Source organism: Protomyctophum parallelum (genome assembly GCF_964188405.1).
Source record: "Protomyctophum parallelum genome assembly, chromosome: 11".
Classification (NCBI taxonomy): Eukaryota; Metazoa; Chordata; class Actinopteri; order Myctophiformes; family Myctophidae; genus Protomyctophum; species Protomyctophum parallelum.
Genome location: NC_139707.1, coordinates 18,338,756 through 18,356,427, shown reverse-complemented (window position 1 = coordinate 18,356,427; position 17,672 = coordinate 18,338,756). Strand labels below are relative to the sequence as shown.

The following is a 17,672-nucleotide window of genomic DNA, read 5'->3' as shown; positions in this document are numbered from 1 at the left end:
CATATTGACAATGAAAGGAGAAATTAGGTCATATGTGTCTCAAATATGACGTAAATTTGTGGCAACACAAACATTAAATGCCATTGACAATTTAAGGAAAATTTATGTCATATGTAGACGAGCAAATCGGCTAACCAATCACATAAATTCAGTTGTTCATACCAAATCATGCACACACCCACAACAAACATTCTTGACAAGGTAGACCTATGGTCTGTGGAGCACGTTTTCTAGGTATAGTGTATAGAGTTATAACATTTCCATTGTCAATATGATTATTTTATAGCATGGCCAAACAATGCAAAAATATCCAAATATGTATTAGATTTTTATTTTATTCAATCATTTAAAACTTACAAGATGTCCAATATCTTAGCGATGAATGAGCAAGGGTTGATACTGGACTATAAACCAACAGCAATGTTCACACAAAATGAAATGTACATTTTAAACGATACCTAATCATGATTATTAATAAACTGCAAATAACCAACATTCATTCTTTCTATAATACTGCTCTTTTATGTTATAAAAATATTCTTATCTCAGAATATATGCCTACCTGTGCTAAGAAACGGGTCCTGGCGATCACACTGCTTTTATTGCCATTCACACACAAGAAAACTGTGGTAATTATGTAAATTACAATATAATATTGTGGAATTTGTGGCCAATAAAGTAATTTCTTTTTCTTAAATCTGGAAGAAATTTACAAAGTGCAACATAGGTAACGACTCAAAATAAACAATTTAAAAAGGTGCAAATTATCTACCAGAGGGCAGAGGGGGGGGGGGGGGGTACATGGCACATTTATGAAGTATCAATGGATAGATAAGGGTCAAGTAATTTGTTGGCAAACAGAACAGAAAATCTGAAAAACAGCAATCATTGGTAAAAGCATTACAAGAATCTAGGACTTTTTCATTGACTTTGCTCATTCAACAATGTATTCCAACCCTTCTCAGACACTTCAACCTTCTCCCTATACACTTCAACTGTATAATAATATACCATAATTACCTAGACAGGGAATTTACATGTAGTTGGACACAAGTGATGAGGCTTTACATGAAAATTGGTAGTTATAGCTAAACTTAAATAACCCAATACACTTGGCAAAGTAGGTGTCCCCCCCCCCCCCATCAGTAAAGTAAAACTATGCAGGTAAAGTGAATAAAATGTACTTGTCTTTCCAAGGGTTATGCTTATTTGTTCAATAATCATCCATGCTATTTTGGCAAATATTAGGTTTATATTGCCAAGATCTTTTTTTAAGTATTGCTGCTTATGCATTTTGTGTTTAGCGTTAACCCTAAACCCTAGCCGGGGGGAGCAGGTGAAATACAAATACATTTGAAAGCTGCTGCAACTATTCACGCCATACATTGCAAAGATTCTAAGGCTGAATTAACTCAAGTGACCAGGACTCAACATTCCTCAAGTCCTGTACTAGTATGCTACAACGCATACTATGCATGTACATAAATTCATAGGAGTTATTTCTCATGCACATTCCATTTAAACTACAGAATCAATAGTAGCAGAGAAGTGCAGTTGGTCTCTTAACAGCTACTGGATTTATATTATGGTTTACATCTTTAAGCAACATCGTCGTCTTCTATGAGAAGCCTAGTACTGTGTGCATTTGTTGTATAATGCCTAATTTATGCTCCATAACACGATGGTGTCACACTTAAAAAATTGCAGACATACAAGCTCACAACATGTTGCGGATGAGACGCATTGTGCACTTGTTGGTCAGCTATTTGTCGATGCCGTCGTACCATGAAGTATGAAGGACCCTTTTCAACCCAATGTTATCACAAAAATCCAAATGAAAAGCAATTGCTAAGCTAATCTCTAACACTGCACGATCATCAACTCTATAGTCCAAATTGTGCGTCTTCAGGTGGATATTTCTTTCAAATAGCATGATGCATACCTATACCATAAGTCTCATGCTACTGTCTTATGGCTACTTTGATTCTAGTAAAAGGCATTTATATTTAATTTGAAGTGCAATTAAAGCTGTTGGTACGCTGAGGAAAAAGATGTACCACTGCAGCTCCCAGGAAGACTTGAGTCTTTTGAGGATGGGCAAAGCTAGTCGACGGCACCGAGTGAATGGACAAAAGCAAAACCCCACCTTATCTCACCACTCGAATACACTCAGCAAAAGGGATGAGGGGAAAGTCCAACAAACCATCACAACTGGAGATCTCATGGAACTGGGGCTGGAAACATAGTCCAGTGTTTAGAACTGGAGAGGGTTTGAGTGATCCAGCCTTTTTACATTCTATTATCCTCTACTGTACAATGCAATGACAGCCATATCATTGTGTGTGTGTGTGTGTGTGTGTGTGTGTGTGTGTGTGTGTGTGTGTGTGTGTGTGTGTGTGTGTGTGTGTGTGTGTGCGTGTGTGGGGGGGGAATCAAAGAGCATTTAAGTAACACAAAAATAAATCAACACTGAAACAAGATACCAGTTTTCATTCAATGGATTAATGGTCCTTAAAGTTTTACAACAGGAGAAATCAAAGACTGATATACAAAAGAACAGCTAATAAAGGCAAGGCAATCTCAACTGTGGCCATTTAAGTCACTCAAAATATTTACGTTTTTACCAGTATCTACAGTTCTCATTTGGCCATTTGTACACAGTGATTCCTCTACATACACTCCATTATTTTTCAATATCTGTAAAAATGAACCTATTTACAAGTCTATACAGCCACCCAATAGAGCTCTTTCCATCTCCCAGAGGACCCAATCAGCTTGAAGCAGGATACCTGAGTTTTCAATAGAATGCGTCAATCTACTCAAATCTCCACTGTACATTTCACAGGACAATGCGCACAGCTCCACACATCCGTGCGCACACACATGCACACAAGCGCGCAGGTACCGTGCACACACACACACACACACACACACACACACACACACACACACACACACACAAGTAAAATACCTTCTCTAAAAGGTTGCCTAGAGTAAACCTTTGAGAATAAGCCACATCAAAGTTGTCTTTGCAGCAAAATATTTAAATCTCCATTCTTAAATAAAACACTGGTGAAGGAAGTATTGAGGCGAGACATCTTACAGCAGGTGGCAGTGCGACTAGCCACTGACTGTCCTGGACATCCGCCATGTGTTTGCGTAGAAACAGAGATAATTAGGCCAGGATTTGCTTCAGGCGAATGAGTTATGGAGACTGTCCTGGGAGACTTCATCTCGGCTGTGGATGTCAGAGGCAATGACCTGACTGCTGCCATCAGGGTGTGTTGGGAGGTGGGGGGGTGGGGTGGGGGGTAATAGCAGCCAAGGCTTCTCTCACTGAGAAGAGGCAGCCCTGGGCAGAGAAAACCTGATAAATGGAAAGGAATAGTTCTGTGAAGGCCAAGTGTTAAATCAGAATGTCTGGAGTGCAGTGAAAGAATTTGTTATCATAAGGTTGTGGCAAGCAATTATTGGAATCCCCATTACCTCTGAAGTCTCTGCACCATTTCAGCCACCAGGGCATCGCAGATCCCTGGACATGCTTCCTCTGCCAGCAAAATAGCCTTTCTCAGCTCCTCTGACACTTCTGGTTTGCCATTGCTGGCCTCACTCTTCTCTTTCAACTGCAAGGAGAGAGACATTGAGGAGACATCATTTATGTGATTTCCCTACTGCAAATAACTGTGTGTGTGTGTGTGTGGGGGGGGGGGTTCAACAGGAGAGTGTGACAATGACCATTAGAATGAAAGGCAGACCATGTCAGAGTGAAAAGGTGACTCCACAGGTACAGGCTTTAGTTTAGACATACTATTGGTCTGACAGTCATTAGGACGACAATCTACCTCATGTTCGACTGTTGTTTCCGCATGTCAGTCCGTCGGTACAAAACATTATTTTACCCCATGCAAATTAGCCTGGAGCGCTGCCAGTTATGCTTATTATAAGCGACTTTGGGCTAGTTTTCCTGTAACATAGCTTAAGCGAATATAGACAACTTCCAGTGTTTGTACAAGTGAGTGTGATGTTTCCAAGTAGTGGGATTTTGGTGGAAGTACCACTCAAGGAAATAACGTTGACGCTCTTTTATTTGAAATCGGTCACACCCTTGTGCTGTTATTGGCTAAAACTCTGCCTCACTAACCGACGTCCACCCCAGAGGCAGCCAACGGTAGTGTCTGCCTGCAGGAAAACACCCCAAGCCCGCCCATCTAGACCAGAAAGCATGCTGGCTAGGCCAGGCTAGGCTAGGAGCTGCCTAAAGAGTGCTGCTTCATCATTTTCCATACAGTCTTGTGATTGGCTACTTTTTATCAGCTTGCAGAGATGATCATAGGGCTGCGAATCTTTAGGTGTCCCACGATTCGATTCGATTCCGATTCTTGGGGTGACGATTCGATTCAAAAACGATCTTTTCGATTTTTCCGGTTCTCGATTAAAAAAAGATTTTTTTCCGATTCTAAAGCAGTTTTTTATTTTTATTAAAAACAATTAAATAGAATTTTAGCATGATCTACTCCAGTCTTCTGGCATGAAAGCAGAGTACATTTAGTAAAAAGCTTGTATAATTGTAAAGGTTTTATCAACTGAATGATTTAAACACACAAAGGTTAAATCCAAGAGTAAGAACATGTCTCATTTATTTAGCTTGCACAAATTTGAACCAATACAAAAGTTACAAAATCTCTTCTCACTCAATACATTAGTATTAAAACAGGTGTAAAATAAATACAATTGGCAGGCTTAGCTTAGCTGGTAGTAAATGCACTATGCAGAAACCCAGGCCATAATGCACATGTTTTTTTTTTGTTTTTTTTTTTGCACAAATGTACCTGTCAGGTACAGGTACATTTGTGCAAGAAAAAAAATAATAATAATAATAATAATAATTGGAAAATGAGAATCGATTCTGAATCGGACTGCATTAGAATCGCGATTCTAACTCGAATCGATTTTTTTTGACAGCCCTAATGATCAATGTTCTCCCAGAGTAGTAGTAGCGATGTAGTGGTGAGATTTTCATGATTGGCTGCCATGGCCTCTAAGCCAATGGGAGACTAACCTTATACGGCCAAAGGGACAGTAAGCCCCACGGCAGACAGCGACAGACAGCGAGAGGTGTCATGCTCTCCTCTCCCCACCACAGCATTCGGCCACTTTATATGGATGATAAATACTGATTCCCTCACAAACCAACTTTTCGAGGGCAACATATTGTATACAAAGAGTTTAAAGACTTATGTCATAGCGACACGTATACAAAGAGGGGGTTAAAAGACTAAAACATAGATCTGCGGATGAGACGACAAAACGTCCATAAAGGGGGGGTGTGCAGTGGCTGCCAGCTGATATATTATGACTCGAGTAATTTCTTGTTTAAATATTTAGAAACAATGATTTAGAGCAGCTTGATAATTTTAGTAACTTGGCAAACATGACAAAAAATGTACTCACTTCAGAAAATAGAGGCGAAAAGATTGTTGTCAAGGTTTGAGACGAAGACCTCTTTGGACTGTCTTGCACCTGAAGAAAACAGATTTGTTTTTAGAAACTCAGCACACAAAGTTCAGAAACTTGACTTTGGTCCATTATTTCTCTAATACCAATTGGTATTATTTCACTGGAGAAATAAGTTAGAAATAAGTTTCTGAACTTTGTGTGCCGAGTTTAGTTAACAGGCATTAACCACTTAACATTTCCTGCTGGCATGTTTGACAAAATTATGTCAATTCGTGGGTCCGTCGGCCATTTTTTAACCAGAAGTAAGAGCGCATCATGTCCGTCGCTCAATCGGGTCCCCAACTAGCATGCGAGACGATAATATGATAACCGGAGCAATGCGCCAGCCTTTTAGTGCCATCCTAAGAGCATACTTTATCTCATCTCACCAAATTAGACTGGATTTGTTCGGAGATATACTCCACTGAAGGTCGCGATTATGGGACTCTATGGAGATCGGATGACCATTTTTGTTTTCTCACATTTACTATTGACAATGAAAAGAGAATTTACGTCATAAGTGCCTGAACAAAATGTACGTCATAAATGCCATTGACAATGAAAAGAGAATTTACATCATGTGTCTGAGCAAATCGACATATTACGGCATGATGATGTACGACGATAAGAGCGCCCCTCACTTCACACTGTGTCTGAGCACGAAAATAGCGTTATAGCGTTTGTTCACCACCAAGTTGCACTGTTGTGCAGCCTAACACACAGACAGGCCAGGGAAGAGGGCTTGTACAGTATAGTACAGTACAGTACAGTACAGTACAACCCCACTCACTTCAGACAGAATATTATGACAGAATGTAAAGAATAGGGATTTTTCTTTTTTCCCCCTTCATTATCAATAGACTTGGTCAAACAGCAGCAATCTATGAATGGGATGCTAGGGTTCATGTGGTTAAACTACATTAGTTGCGAACGCACTGAGCACTAACTATGAGACCCTGCAGATCATGTCTGTGTGTGTGTCTGTCTGTGTGTCTGTCCCGCTATTACACCACCCGCCCGCCACCAGAGGGCGCAGCTGTATCACACAAAACACACACACGCACGCACGCACTCACACACACACAACTTAACTTAAAAAAACTTAACTTAAAAAAAAAACTTAACTTAAAATGAAAAAGAAAAAACTTAACTTAAAAAAAAAAACTTTAAAAACACTTAACTTAAAAAAACTTAACTTAAAAATAAAATCTTAAAAAAACACAAAAAAGAGAACTTTAAAAAGAAAACCTTAAAAAAATATGTAATTTATTCTAATTGTTGTTATTGCCATTTACGAGCTGCGTTCGCTTCCCGCGTTTGCGCGTCTTACTTGTATTATGAAGTGTATTTTATTTGGGCTAGTACTTTATGAGGTGTACTTCTTCATATGCAGAATTCCTTATTTTTCCTCTACATCAGTGTGTGGTTGTGTACCTTGTTTCTCTCCAGCTGTGCTGTCCCATTCGGAACCTTTTTGGGGTCTTTCTCCCTGATGGTGTTGAAGATCCAGTCATCATTACTGGAGTCATTGCCACCAGACGCTTGGCCATCATGTTCCCTGCATTAACAGATTGATAGCAACCTCGCTGGTAAAGATTTCCCTTTGGCAATATGAAACATTGTCATGTCTCCCCTTGATCATCATATGTATATGAAGGACTGGACCAACTTACGAATCTTCATCTGAGCTGGATTCTTCCCGAGACTGTTCTGCTTTCCACCTCTTATATTTGTCAACCAGTTCTGATAGGTAGGATGTCTTTTTGGCGTGCCTTACAATCAGCTTATGTTTCAACAGCTCTTTGGCAGTTGGCCTCTGAGAGATACAAAACAAAACAGACATTCAATGGCAACAAGACAGCAGCCTTTCCCAACGCAAGAGGCCGTATATTTAAAGGACTGCAATTGAGATTAAGAGCATGCGACTCTTGAACTTACAAAGCTGGGCTCCTTATTTAAGCATGCTTCTATAAACTCTTTGAGAGGTTTGCTGTAGTTTCCTTCCAGTGTGGGTGGGTTGTTCTTTGGGATGAGGAATAAGACCTTCATAGGATGTAGCTCAGAGTGGGGTGGTTCTCCTTTAGCCAGTTCTATTGCAGTGATACCTAATGACCAGATATCTGCCTGTAATGATTCGGACAATAGAAACTTTAATTCAATATTTTTAAATAAATTGCTTGAACCATGTGATATCAAGAGAAAACATAAAATATACTTGTATTTAGGCTGGCAGGCCAGAGTAGTGTTGGAATCTTTCAGAACATGTCAGTGGTTCTGCAGATAAGCTGCATAGTTCCTAATATATAAACATTTCTCCAATCCAATCCACTTTATTTATATAGGACATTTTTCAAACACATTTCTAGCTCAAAAGGTTATTACATAAACATAAAATGATGTCACCCAAAGGGTCAACTTGTCTCTTTCTTAAAATATACTATGTTACAAAAAAGACAAATGCTTAATTGTTTCACAAACATGCCAGTTTTTAAAACTAATGATGAGAACGGTTATTGACAACTTCCAGCAGCACAATGATTGACAACTTCCAAGCGTGAGGTTTACAATGTTACCGGCCCTCCTTCCCCATATCTTTACACAGTAGAACATAACATGCATTGCACGTTCCATTCCTGACCTTGAGTGCCATAATGAGAGCGAGTGTGAGGTAATTCTGACCTTTGAGTCATAGGCAGACTGCTTTATTACTTCAGGTGCCATCCAGAAAGGGGTGCCTACAAACGTATTCCGCTTTATCTGCGTGTCTGTCAGCTGGCCTGCAACTCCAAAGTCTGCCAGCTTCACATCCCCTTGTTCAGACAGCAACACATTGGCCGCTGAAAAGGAGACAAATCGCACACATAATATTTTACTGAAATAAAGATCAGCACTCTGCTCAGTATCATATTTGGCCATTACAACATTACTCACAACATAAGAATGCTGAATGTGAAGTATGGAGGGTACAACGTGGTATATTCTGAGAAATGGATTTGTCAGGCAGAGAAGACATCTTGGCAAAGCTTAAGTGTACAGATGGTTAAGACTGATGCCAATCAATCAATGGGGGCATGTTCTCCCCGTGTCCCCTAGGGTAGGTACCCTCACAAAAAACATGCAGTAATCCTGGTCTCTAAACTACCTCCCCCTGGCCGCCTGATGGAAGGGAAAGGAACTAGTCAGAATAATGTGTTCCTTCCGCGGTGACGTGCTACATCCGGCCAGGGAAAAGAAGCAGATTGGACTCCTGAGTCCTCATGCATAGAAGGAAGAATGAGGTAAGTCCGCTGCCCTCCGCAAGTTAGCAGAGGAAGTGTAGATAATTGACACTGGGTGAAAAAATGGGTTGCAAAATCGGGGGATAGAAATTAAATAAAAAGACTGATGCCAATGTTACTGTTACTTCCACAGAATTAATAGCGAGATGTAGAGTAACAGGGGAAAGAAAATAGTGCCTGCTTGGTCTGCTGATAAAGCAGAATACAATAGAATAATACGAATATAACATGTCATAATACCTTTGATGTCTCTGTGGATTTTCTTTTCCGAATGGAGATACTCAAGACCCTTTAGTATCTCTCTAAGAATCGTGGCAATCTGAGTTTCATCCAGGGCACCTGGTTCCAACTAGAACATGGGATATGTTCATGGTTATGTTAGTAAGTAAGTCAACACTCAGTGTTATGTCAAGCCACATTACAAAAATACAAATTATATGAAAAATATATTATATGAAAATCTAATTATTTTGAACAAGATCAGTGCATTTGGATTATTTCTTTGTAAACATACCAAATCTAGAGCTGATCCTCCACCCAAATATTCCATTATAATCCATAATTTGGTATCCTAAAAAAGAAGGTATTTTAATATCAGAACAGACAGAAGACACATAGAGCACCATGCAGTCAAATGTTACAGTATTGTATTTATGTGGCAAGCCAAAAATACATCATAAATATATCGTTCATCGTACTTAGTGGAACTCAATAATACATCACATTAGTAATGAACTTTTGAAAAGAAAATGTATCACAGTATGCTTTGAATTAGTGCAATGATCTGTGGCATATTGCATCATATGGCAGAGAGATAACGATGACGTTAGAAGTCTAGCTACAGAAAGATGATTATTATTATGACTTCAAATGGAGGGGAATTGGTAAAAAAAAAAAAGTCTATTATTGGAATTCACATGCTAACTGTAAACAAAGGTCTTTGTGTGGAGTTAAATGTCCATTCCAATAACTAAAATAAAGTAAATTGTTTCAGTCTCATTTGGGTAAAATCCCCTTTTTCCTCTTTGGGTCTTAGGAATGGAAACAAGCAGAAACTTGAGTGAAAAAAGAACAGCTCTGCTCTCAGTGCCATCCAACTACACTACAAAGAATGCTCTGGTTAATAATGCATTGGAGAGTGAACATCAACAGGGATAGATTAGGTCATGTTCATCCTTTTAGAATTTAGATGGTTGATCAGGGCAGGGTGCGGCCCGAGTTAAGAAGGCCACATTGCCACAGGCTTCCTTCTATTCTGAATTACGTCCGCAGCACAGACAGAGGGAACAACATGGTACAGCTACAGCTGTCAGACTTGGTAATGGTAATGTCACACTGTGACACTGTGACAGTGTCAACAATATTTAATTGTATTTAATATATTTAATCTACAGACTGAGTCAATGGTGGAATCAATGAACCCTGTCACTAAGTGCCTTTGAGTGATGCTCCAAAGGTCACTTGTCGGAAGCTATAACACACGTCTCTGAGGGCAGTGCTCAGAAGCCTAGCATACTGTAGCACAGGGATTCTCAACGTTTTTGGCTAGGGACCCCCGGAAATGCTTTGGCCATGTTTCATGACCCCCAGCCCTCTCCTCACCCACAATACAAATCGACCGCTACAATGACCTTAATGATAGAGAAAATACATCATAAATGAATGCTGAAACCAGATATAATCATTAAGGAAAGTACTATGTGTACTATGTAAACTCTTAATTTCCATTTTTCAGCCATTCAGTTGCAAAAGAAAAACAATAATAATCTGGGGACCCCCTAAAATAATTTGCCGGCACCCAGGTTGAGAACCCCTGGTGTAGCACATGCCACGTGCTCCAGTGTGTGTGTGTGTGTGTGTGTGTGTGCGTGTGAACGCATAAAATATACAAATGCTGCACGTATTATACACTCGGACCTTGCTGCTCGCCTGCATTCACAATTCAGAACTTCAGCTGACAAAACCTCTAACTCTTTCCATACCGCTGCTAAGTAAAGTAGTAATCACTCTGTAAAGGCAGTTTGGGGATTCATTAATTAATTCACCGTATACCGCCAGGATTTCACTCTTATTTTGGAGCCAAAACCCGCGACCGGATGTTTCTTATGTTACTTAGGAGTGTGTGTTGTGACGGACAAGATCCGGTCTCTCACTCGGACACAGCAAAGGATCACCGCGACCATTACTGCGTTGGCTATGGACCAGAAATGCCATCCCCAGATGTAATTTGGACAAGGAACAGGAGATGAAGGCGATCCAAAGAAACGGATACATTGGATGCGCGCAGTTCAAGATGGCACGCTCCATTGCTGCTTACATCTTCACCTAGCAACCCAGTACTAATGCAAGTAGCATCACGACTCGATCGATTATAAACACTATAAAATACCATTTGCCGTAGATCTACAGCAATGGCGTTAAAATTATTAAGCTTGTATTCTTCTACACATCTATTTACAAGATATATGCTTGATGGAGTTGGTCAACTCATAACCATCATTTGCACAGTTTTACACACTTTACAAGTTATAATCACACTCGTGTGAAGTGACGGGCACCTCACTTCTTTAAACAAACATCGTACTTTGTTTGTTTAGAGCTTTAAACATTAGAAAGTCCATAGACTTGGCTTCACTTGTCTTTAATGTATGCTTAATGTGCTCCTTTTTTCAGCAAAAATGTAAACATTAAATGTCCATAGACACATGCCGTTGCGTGGGGTGAGGTGCCATATGAGGTAATTTCCGAATGCCAGATATACTCCTCAATAATACTCATGGCGAGACTTGGGGCAGTTGCCAGTGAATAATGTATTGACCAATCTAGGTATACGTACAGTCATACACATGCATGCATGACAAAAATGATATTTCCGCTTTGACATAAAATAGGTACAACTCTTGTACAGCATGATACTCAAGTTTACGTTGACGCTTACCTTGAGGTAGGATCCATAGTACTTTGTTACAAAGGGGCTGTCGCATTGGCTAAGCACAGTGATTTCCTGCTGAATGTCCTCTATTTCATCTTCCGCTTCCTCCAGATCAATGATTTTAATTGCAACAACTTTCTGAGTCCGATTGTCAATGCCTTTAAATACCTCTCCAAAAGAGCCTTTTCCTATCCTCTCCAGTTTGGTGAAAAACTCCTCTGGGTCAGCTTTGAAATTCTGTAGGGAGGGAGAGAAAGAAAGAGAGAAAGAAATAACTATTACCATTTCATTGTACAACACAGTGCAGCATTGATCCACCTGCTGAAGTGGGTTATGGTCCTAAAATGGCCTAATACTATGTTGGTTCATATGGAGAAACATTTGGGACAATGATTCAACCAAAAGTCCAGACTCTGGATACAGCAGGCCAACATGCTTCTTATTTGTGATCTAATCTCTGTTCTGTTCTTGTGGCAGGACTGGTCAACAGGATGTTGGGTCATTCTTTAAAAAATAAATCAAACATTATGATTTGAATTGAATGTGTTTATCCTGCCAATGTAAACTATGAAGTAACAAAAGACTTGCTCCATTTGACTTCTCTTAGAGGTGAATTTATATAAATTCTAAATAAAAGAGTGTGGCGCTAAAGTTATTTAGCCTAAATAACAGGGTAGGAAATGGCACAATTGGAAACAAAAATCGGACCCAATGAGAGCATTTCAGACTCCCGTCTCCATGATTTTCACTAGAAAAGTGTGGTAACTTTCTGTCTAGTTATTTGATGGGCCATTTGATGTAAACTCACCCAGTAAATATTAAATGCCTGCACTTTGCTAGCTTCTAAGGGAGATGCATATTTTTCTGTGTCGAGCTAGCCACAGGAGCAAGACAAGGACATGAGATAATGGCATATTTGCACACATGCGTGTTTCAACAAAGCAGAGGCAGTCTGGTGGAGGTGAACTGCCCAAGACGGAGATCTGTCTTTTAATGCTTTATTCGATATCAGAGGAGAGCTCTATACTATAGTACCGTCTATGAGCGTCTGTGTTGCACAACAAAACCGAAGTCGATGGTCCGTCAGCATTATGGTTCCCCCCATTGACAACGGTAGACGATCTCTGAATCGAAATCACAGATTACGATTCTATCGTAAATTCTACAAACTGTTAATAACGTTTTCAATCAATCAGTCAGTCAGTCAGTCAGTCACAGAAATTGGTTGCCTGTTATGTCCCCCAAGGGCATACCTTTTTGCATGACCAAGGTATACCACCTTATGCAATTCAAAAACCTGTACTATAGACAATGGTAAATGATAATATGCCTGTCTTAAACAAAGCTTACAAATTGATTGTATACTATTTTTTTTAATCCTGGCTCAGGCTAGTCTTTACAGTCTCTGACCATCAGGAATGGTATGGGCTAATGAGGAATGTGATATACTAGTAGGCCGTCATGGCTTTGATGTGGTGCCCAAACGTCAGAGTCAATAACATCATCCATGCTCCTGAGAAATTCAAGCAGTGTGTGTGGAATTTAAATCCATTACCCATAATAATCACAGACAGCCAAGCTCAGGGCTGCTAATCCTAAAACTTTCATTTCTTGCCTTGTTGACAAACAAAGCAGTCATTTTTGTTGCAGTAGGACTAGTAATAACACTGCTACAGTGCTACTTCTGAGCCAAAGGCGGACCTATATTCTAGATATGAACATAAAACAAAATGCTGTTTCTTTGTTCATTATCAATTTATTATGAAATAATAATAATAATAATAATAAAAATAAAACAAGACAAAATAATCCATTGCTAATTTGAACTATTTCTGAATTCACCAGATATAACTCTGTGCTTAGACTTTGTACTGTGGGCTGGCCAGGCCCACTACATTCATATCTCCCCAGATAATTATTGCCTGTAAGGCTGCTAATGCATGGCTGGTAGAGTTATATGGGAAGGCACAGGCGGCTCCTAAAAAGAAAAAGAGGCAGAGAGGGGCTGCTGAATTTTGATAGTAAGGGGACTTTAGAACAAAGACGGGGAGAGGGAGAGCGGTGCAGAATAAAGCAGAACAGAAACAGCAGAACCAAATGGCTGTCATAACACCAATGTGGTTATTCATCCAGGTGAAAATGATCATGTTGAGTCGGAGCTCTCTAAAAACAATGGAGAACAACAACACCGCCACAGCGACCACGGATACACATGTTGGGAACCCACTTACCGTTGTCCCAGTCAGCAAGTTTACAGCGACAACTGGCCTAAAGCTCGGTGAACCTCCTCTAAAAGCATGCGTTTGATCCTCTTCAATCTACCCATCATTAACTGTGTGGTCTACACCTCTATGGTCTAGACTCTAGAGGCTTCATCAGTAATCACAAATTACTGATGAAGTGATGATTTGACTGATATTTTGTGAAGAATTTCAAAGATTTACTAATCAATACAAAAAAAGAAGAATTAACTGGTAAGTTAAACAAAAAATAACCGTAGCAACACGAGTTGCGAGTTTGTAGACTGTAGGGAGCTACAGTTGTGCATATTCATTTTTGGGACCACCTAAGTGGGCTGAGCGACGTTTCTGCTCTTTTTCAGATGCTTCGAGCAGTGTGCGCGAAACGTCACTCAGACCACTCAGGTGGTCCCAAAAATAAATATAAACTAGAAAAAGTGCCCTTCCGGGCACAGGTCTCCACCAGGTTATCCACAGATCCGTGCAGTTAGAGGTAAAAACACTTTTCGGCCAGTTATAGCGCCACCTTGAGGCTGAGTTGAAATTGTTCATGTGGCATTTCGTCCTCGGCCTAGTGGGAATGTGGGTGCACAATTTCACGGAAATCACGCGATGTGTTCATGATTTGCAGCATTTTGTTTGAAACTGAGCACTCCTGTGAACTTTGGAAGCCAATCTTAACCAATCAGGATGGAGTCTGATAAATCTGAAAGACCCGTTTCGTTGAATGGCTCTAGAGAGACTGTGTACCAATTTGCGTGATGTTTGGACAAAATCTGTAGGTGTACTGTGCAAAAACTTGTTTTGCACAAAGCGGCCTCCTGGTGGCGCTATAACAGGCCGTTGTGGAAAGTTTGGGGCAGAGGTTCATGGTTGGCATCCAGGGAGTGTGTGTGCAAAATATGGCATCGAAAAACTTGTTTTGCACAAAGCGGCCTCCTGGTGGCGCTATAACAGGCCGTTCTGGAAAGTTTGGGGCAGAGGTTCATGGTTGGCATCCAGGGAGTGTGTGTGCAAAATTTGGCATCGACCGGGTTAACGGTGGCTGAGATTAGCTGTTCACGGACACACACACGGACACACGGACGGACGGAGTGCAAAACATACTCTCCCCATGCCTTCGGCTGGTGGAGACAAAAATAAAAAATTATATTTACTGTATGCAAGAGGTAGCTACAGTGTACAATCTTTTATTTTGTCTTTATGTTTTGTAGTTTGAAGTTCAACACCTGCTTTTAAAACTGTTTAAAGGACTCGTTCACCCAAAAAACGACTTATTTTCTATAAATTACACACGCCATGAAGCATGGAATTCCTTTTTTTGTTTTTGACGCATCCCTAAGCCAATAATTTGATTACCGGCTGTATTTTCCGGTAGGAGACACAAAGACTTTCGGAAACTGAACTACTCCTTTAAATGGATAATTGGGACATATCGGCTGCATTAATTGCCGATTTGTAGACTTAGATAGCATTTGATACAGACTTATAGCATGTTATGTAGACAGCACTAGAATTGCATTGTAGACAGCACTAGAATTGCATTGTATGTAGTCATAGCACTTCATAGTACATATGTATAGCATAGTATAGTATATATGTATAGTTTCATTATATAGATATTCCACAGTTTCATGATAACTACTTTTTATGCATGTGATGTATTACCATGCTTTTTATTCTTGCTTAATGTAAATCGCTCTGGATTAAGCTAAATGCCTAAATTGTGAATTGATACCGATGTCGTCAAAAAAGTAAAATAATGGCCAATATATCGATCAGATCAATACATCGTCAAGTTCTACTGTCATACACACCCTGGACATTGAGGCTCATCACCAGCTCCCCCTACTTCTCATAGTCTACTCCGCTCCATGGGACCATACTCCAGTTTTTAGTAGGGGTGGGACGATTTTCACTTACTTCCTGACTCGATATCCAGGCTGCCGATTTGATTTATATAAATAATTGTGATATATAAATGAATCCGTTTTTTCCCACCCCTACTTTTTAGGTGATAATCCAACCACTGCGGGGTTAGTAAAAACACAGATGTGCTGCCTTTGGGTGAGCAGGGACTGAGTCGCTTATCACCCCAGCTCAGAGACGTCCTGTTGTAGTTTTACGTGAGCCTTCAGACTCTGAAATCCACACCAAAACCATTATCTGGCAGTGGATGCACTGTCCACAATTTAAAAGTCTAGCATTCAAGAGAGACTGACTGACACTTACTGTGCAGTCAAACTCAAGCATAGTGCACCGAATCAACAAATTCAGCTCAAAACTATAATGCCACCCTAACAGCTTGTCAGTCATACATGCATGTGTGAATGTGGAAAGACCAAATGACCTACTTGTTCTTAGACCATATTATGTCTTGGCTGTGGGCTCAAAATGTCTGGTTCAGCACTGAAGCTAATTAGTATTCCAAGTAACACTGCAGCTCGTTATTATTATAGTGATGATGAACTATCCTAAACTTCATGTTAGAATTGATTTTGAAAAATTGTGATTATAGTCTAGTCCAGAGAGAGTGGCATTTAACCACTTTAATTAGCATCCCTATACTCTGGGGCTATCTACTAGCTCACAACGTGCCTCAAATCGGCTATTTTCGGCTAAGATATTTAGTTAGGGCAAAAACAGCCTAGAATAGAGCCCTTGTGAATCCAGTCAGTCAACTATGGCTAGGGTTTAAAGTGGCCAATTAACCAATTCAATTGATATACAGATACTATATTTGTACTTAACTGATACATAAGTAAAGACATGACTTGTTGCGTTATGAAGATTTAGAGCAATGAATGTCGTTTGTCTAACTGTTGTGCAAACAAGTGTGTCTGTGGCAACATCCTGTCTTTACTGACTGAAAGAAAGCAAAAACATAAACACAGGGATGTATGTGCTTTTCTGACGACTGGCGAAGAAATGAGCTATATCTGTGACGACGTACGTGTCTATTAATCAAGAGATTATTATAAACAGGTCTATATGAGCTTTTGGTGTTGTTGACAAAACACGGGATGGATAAAATTAGCCGGAGGATAGGCTGCACACAGTGCACAGATGTTAACTTACCTGTATCCCAGTCAGTCCACTCTGAACAGGGGAGTGAGCCATGGTGTCAAATCAGCAAAGATGACGCCTCACTTCAGCTTTCCTAATCACAGGCAAATGGCTGTAGTTAGTTGATCGCAGGCTGGCTAAGGTAGTTTAGTACTTTGGTGCAAACAGGAAGCTTAGCTTAGCCAATACTAAAAAAAACGGTCTTGGACGATTTCAAAACAATTGCTAAGCCAGTTACCCTGTACCTCGAACAGCTAATGTGTCTCCTCCTCACTCTTCTTCCGCAGATAGACTCACAGTTAAGCTAACGTTAGCTAGCAGCTAGCAAACGTTAGCTAAAATAACTATCGCAGAAGCGCTCTGCGTTTCACCGTCGCTCTTTCAGTGTCTAAATAACTTGACGGAGAAATATTCGCATCAGAAAACAAAACGTGCGGCGCTGTACAGTTGTGTCGTTTTGTTGTTGTTCTACTACCCTCATCACTTTTCTCTGGAACACAACGCCATCTTGATCGCTGTCACTCTCATTTTCCTGACGACCAATCAGGACGGAGGAAAAAACAACAGCGCACGTGTCGTCATCCGATCGCCAACGAAAAGTGTCACTTAAGAATAATCTTTTAACAGTTGTCATCTTTTCGATTCGCTTTTAATACCAGT

The 17,672-nt window shown here is 40.2% G+C and overlaps 1 protein-coding gene across 3 annotated transcripts; it reads right to left on the bottom strand.

The window, feature by feature from the left end:
- Nucleotides 1-340: 340 nt before the first annotated feature.
- stk24a (serine/threonine kinase 24a) lies at nucleotides 341-17,523 on the bottom strand (the record flags this gene model as incomplete). 3 transcript variants are annotated; one of them, XM_083777247.1, is made up of 12 exons in its annotated part: nucleotides 17,251-17,523; nucleotides 17,025-17,106; nucleotides 11,713-11,943; nucleotides 9,289-9,345; nucleotides 9,015-9,123; nucleotides 8,176-8,333; nucleotides 7,435-7,620; nucleotides 7,170-7,312; nucleotides 6,931-7,054; nucleotides 5,452-5,520; nucleotides 3,487-3,623; nucleotides 341-3,367 (listed from the first exon to the last, which is right to left on the bottom strand). In XM_083777247.1, the coding sequence occupies exons 2-12, from the start codon at nucleotides 17,064-17,066 to the stop codon at nucleotides 3,334-3,336; spliced, it is 1,290 nt and encodes a 429-aa protein (XP_083633373.1). In that variant the 5' UTR covers nucleotides 17,067-17,106; nucleotides 17,251-17,523. The 3 variants fall into 3 exon arrangements, with proteins under 3 accessions (XP_083633373.1, XP_083633372.1, XP_083633374.1); XM_083777246.1 differs by having other exon boundaries at nucleotides 17,258-17,523; XM_083777248.1 differs by lacking the exon at nucleotides 341-3,367 and having other exon boundaries at nucleotides 3,483-3,623; nucleotides 17,025-17,523.
- Between the last annotated feature and the right edge of the window lie 149 nt (nucleotides 17,524-17,672).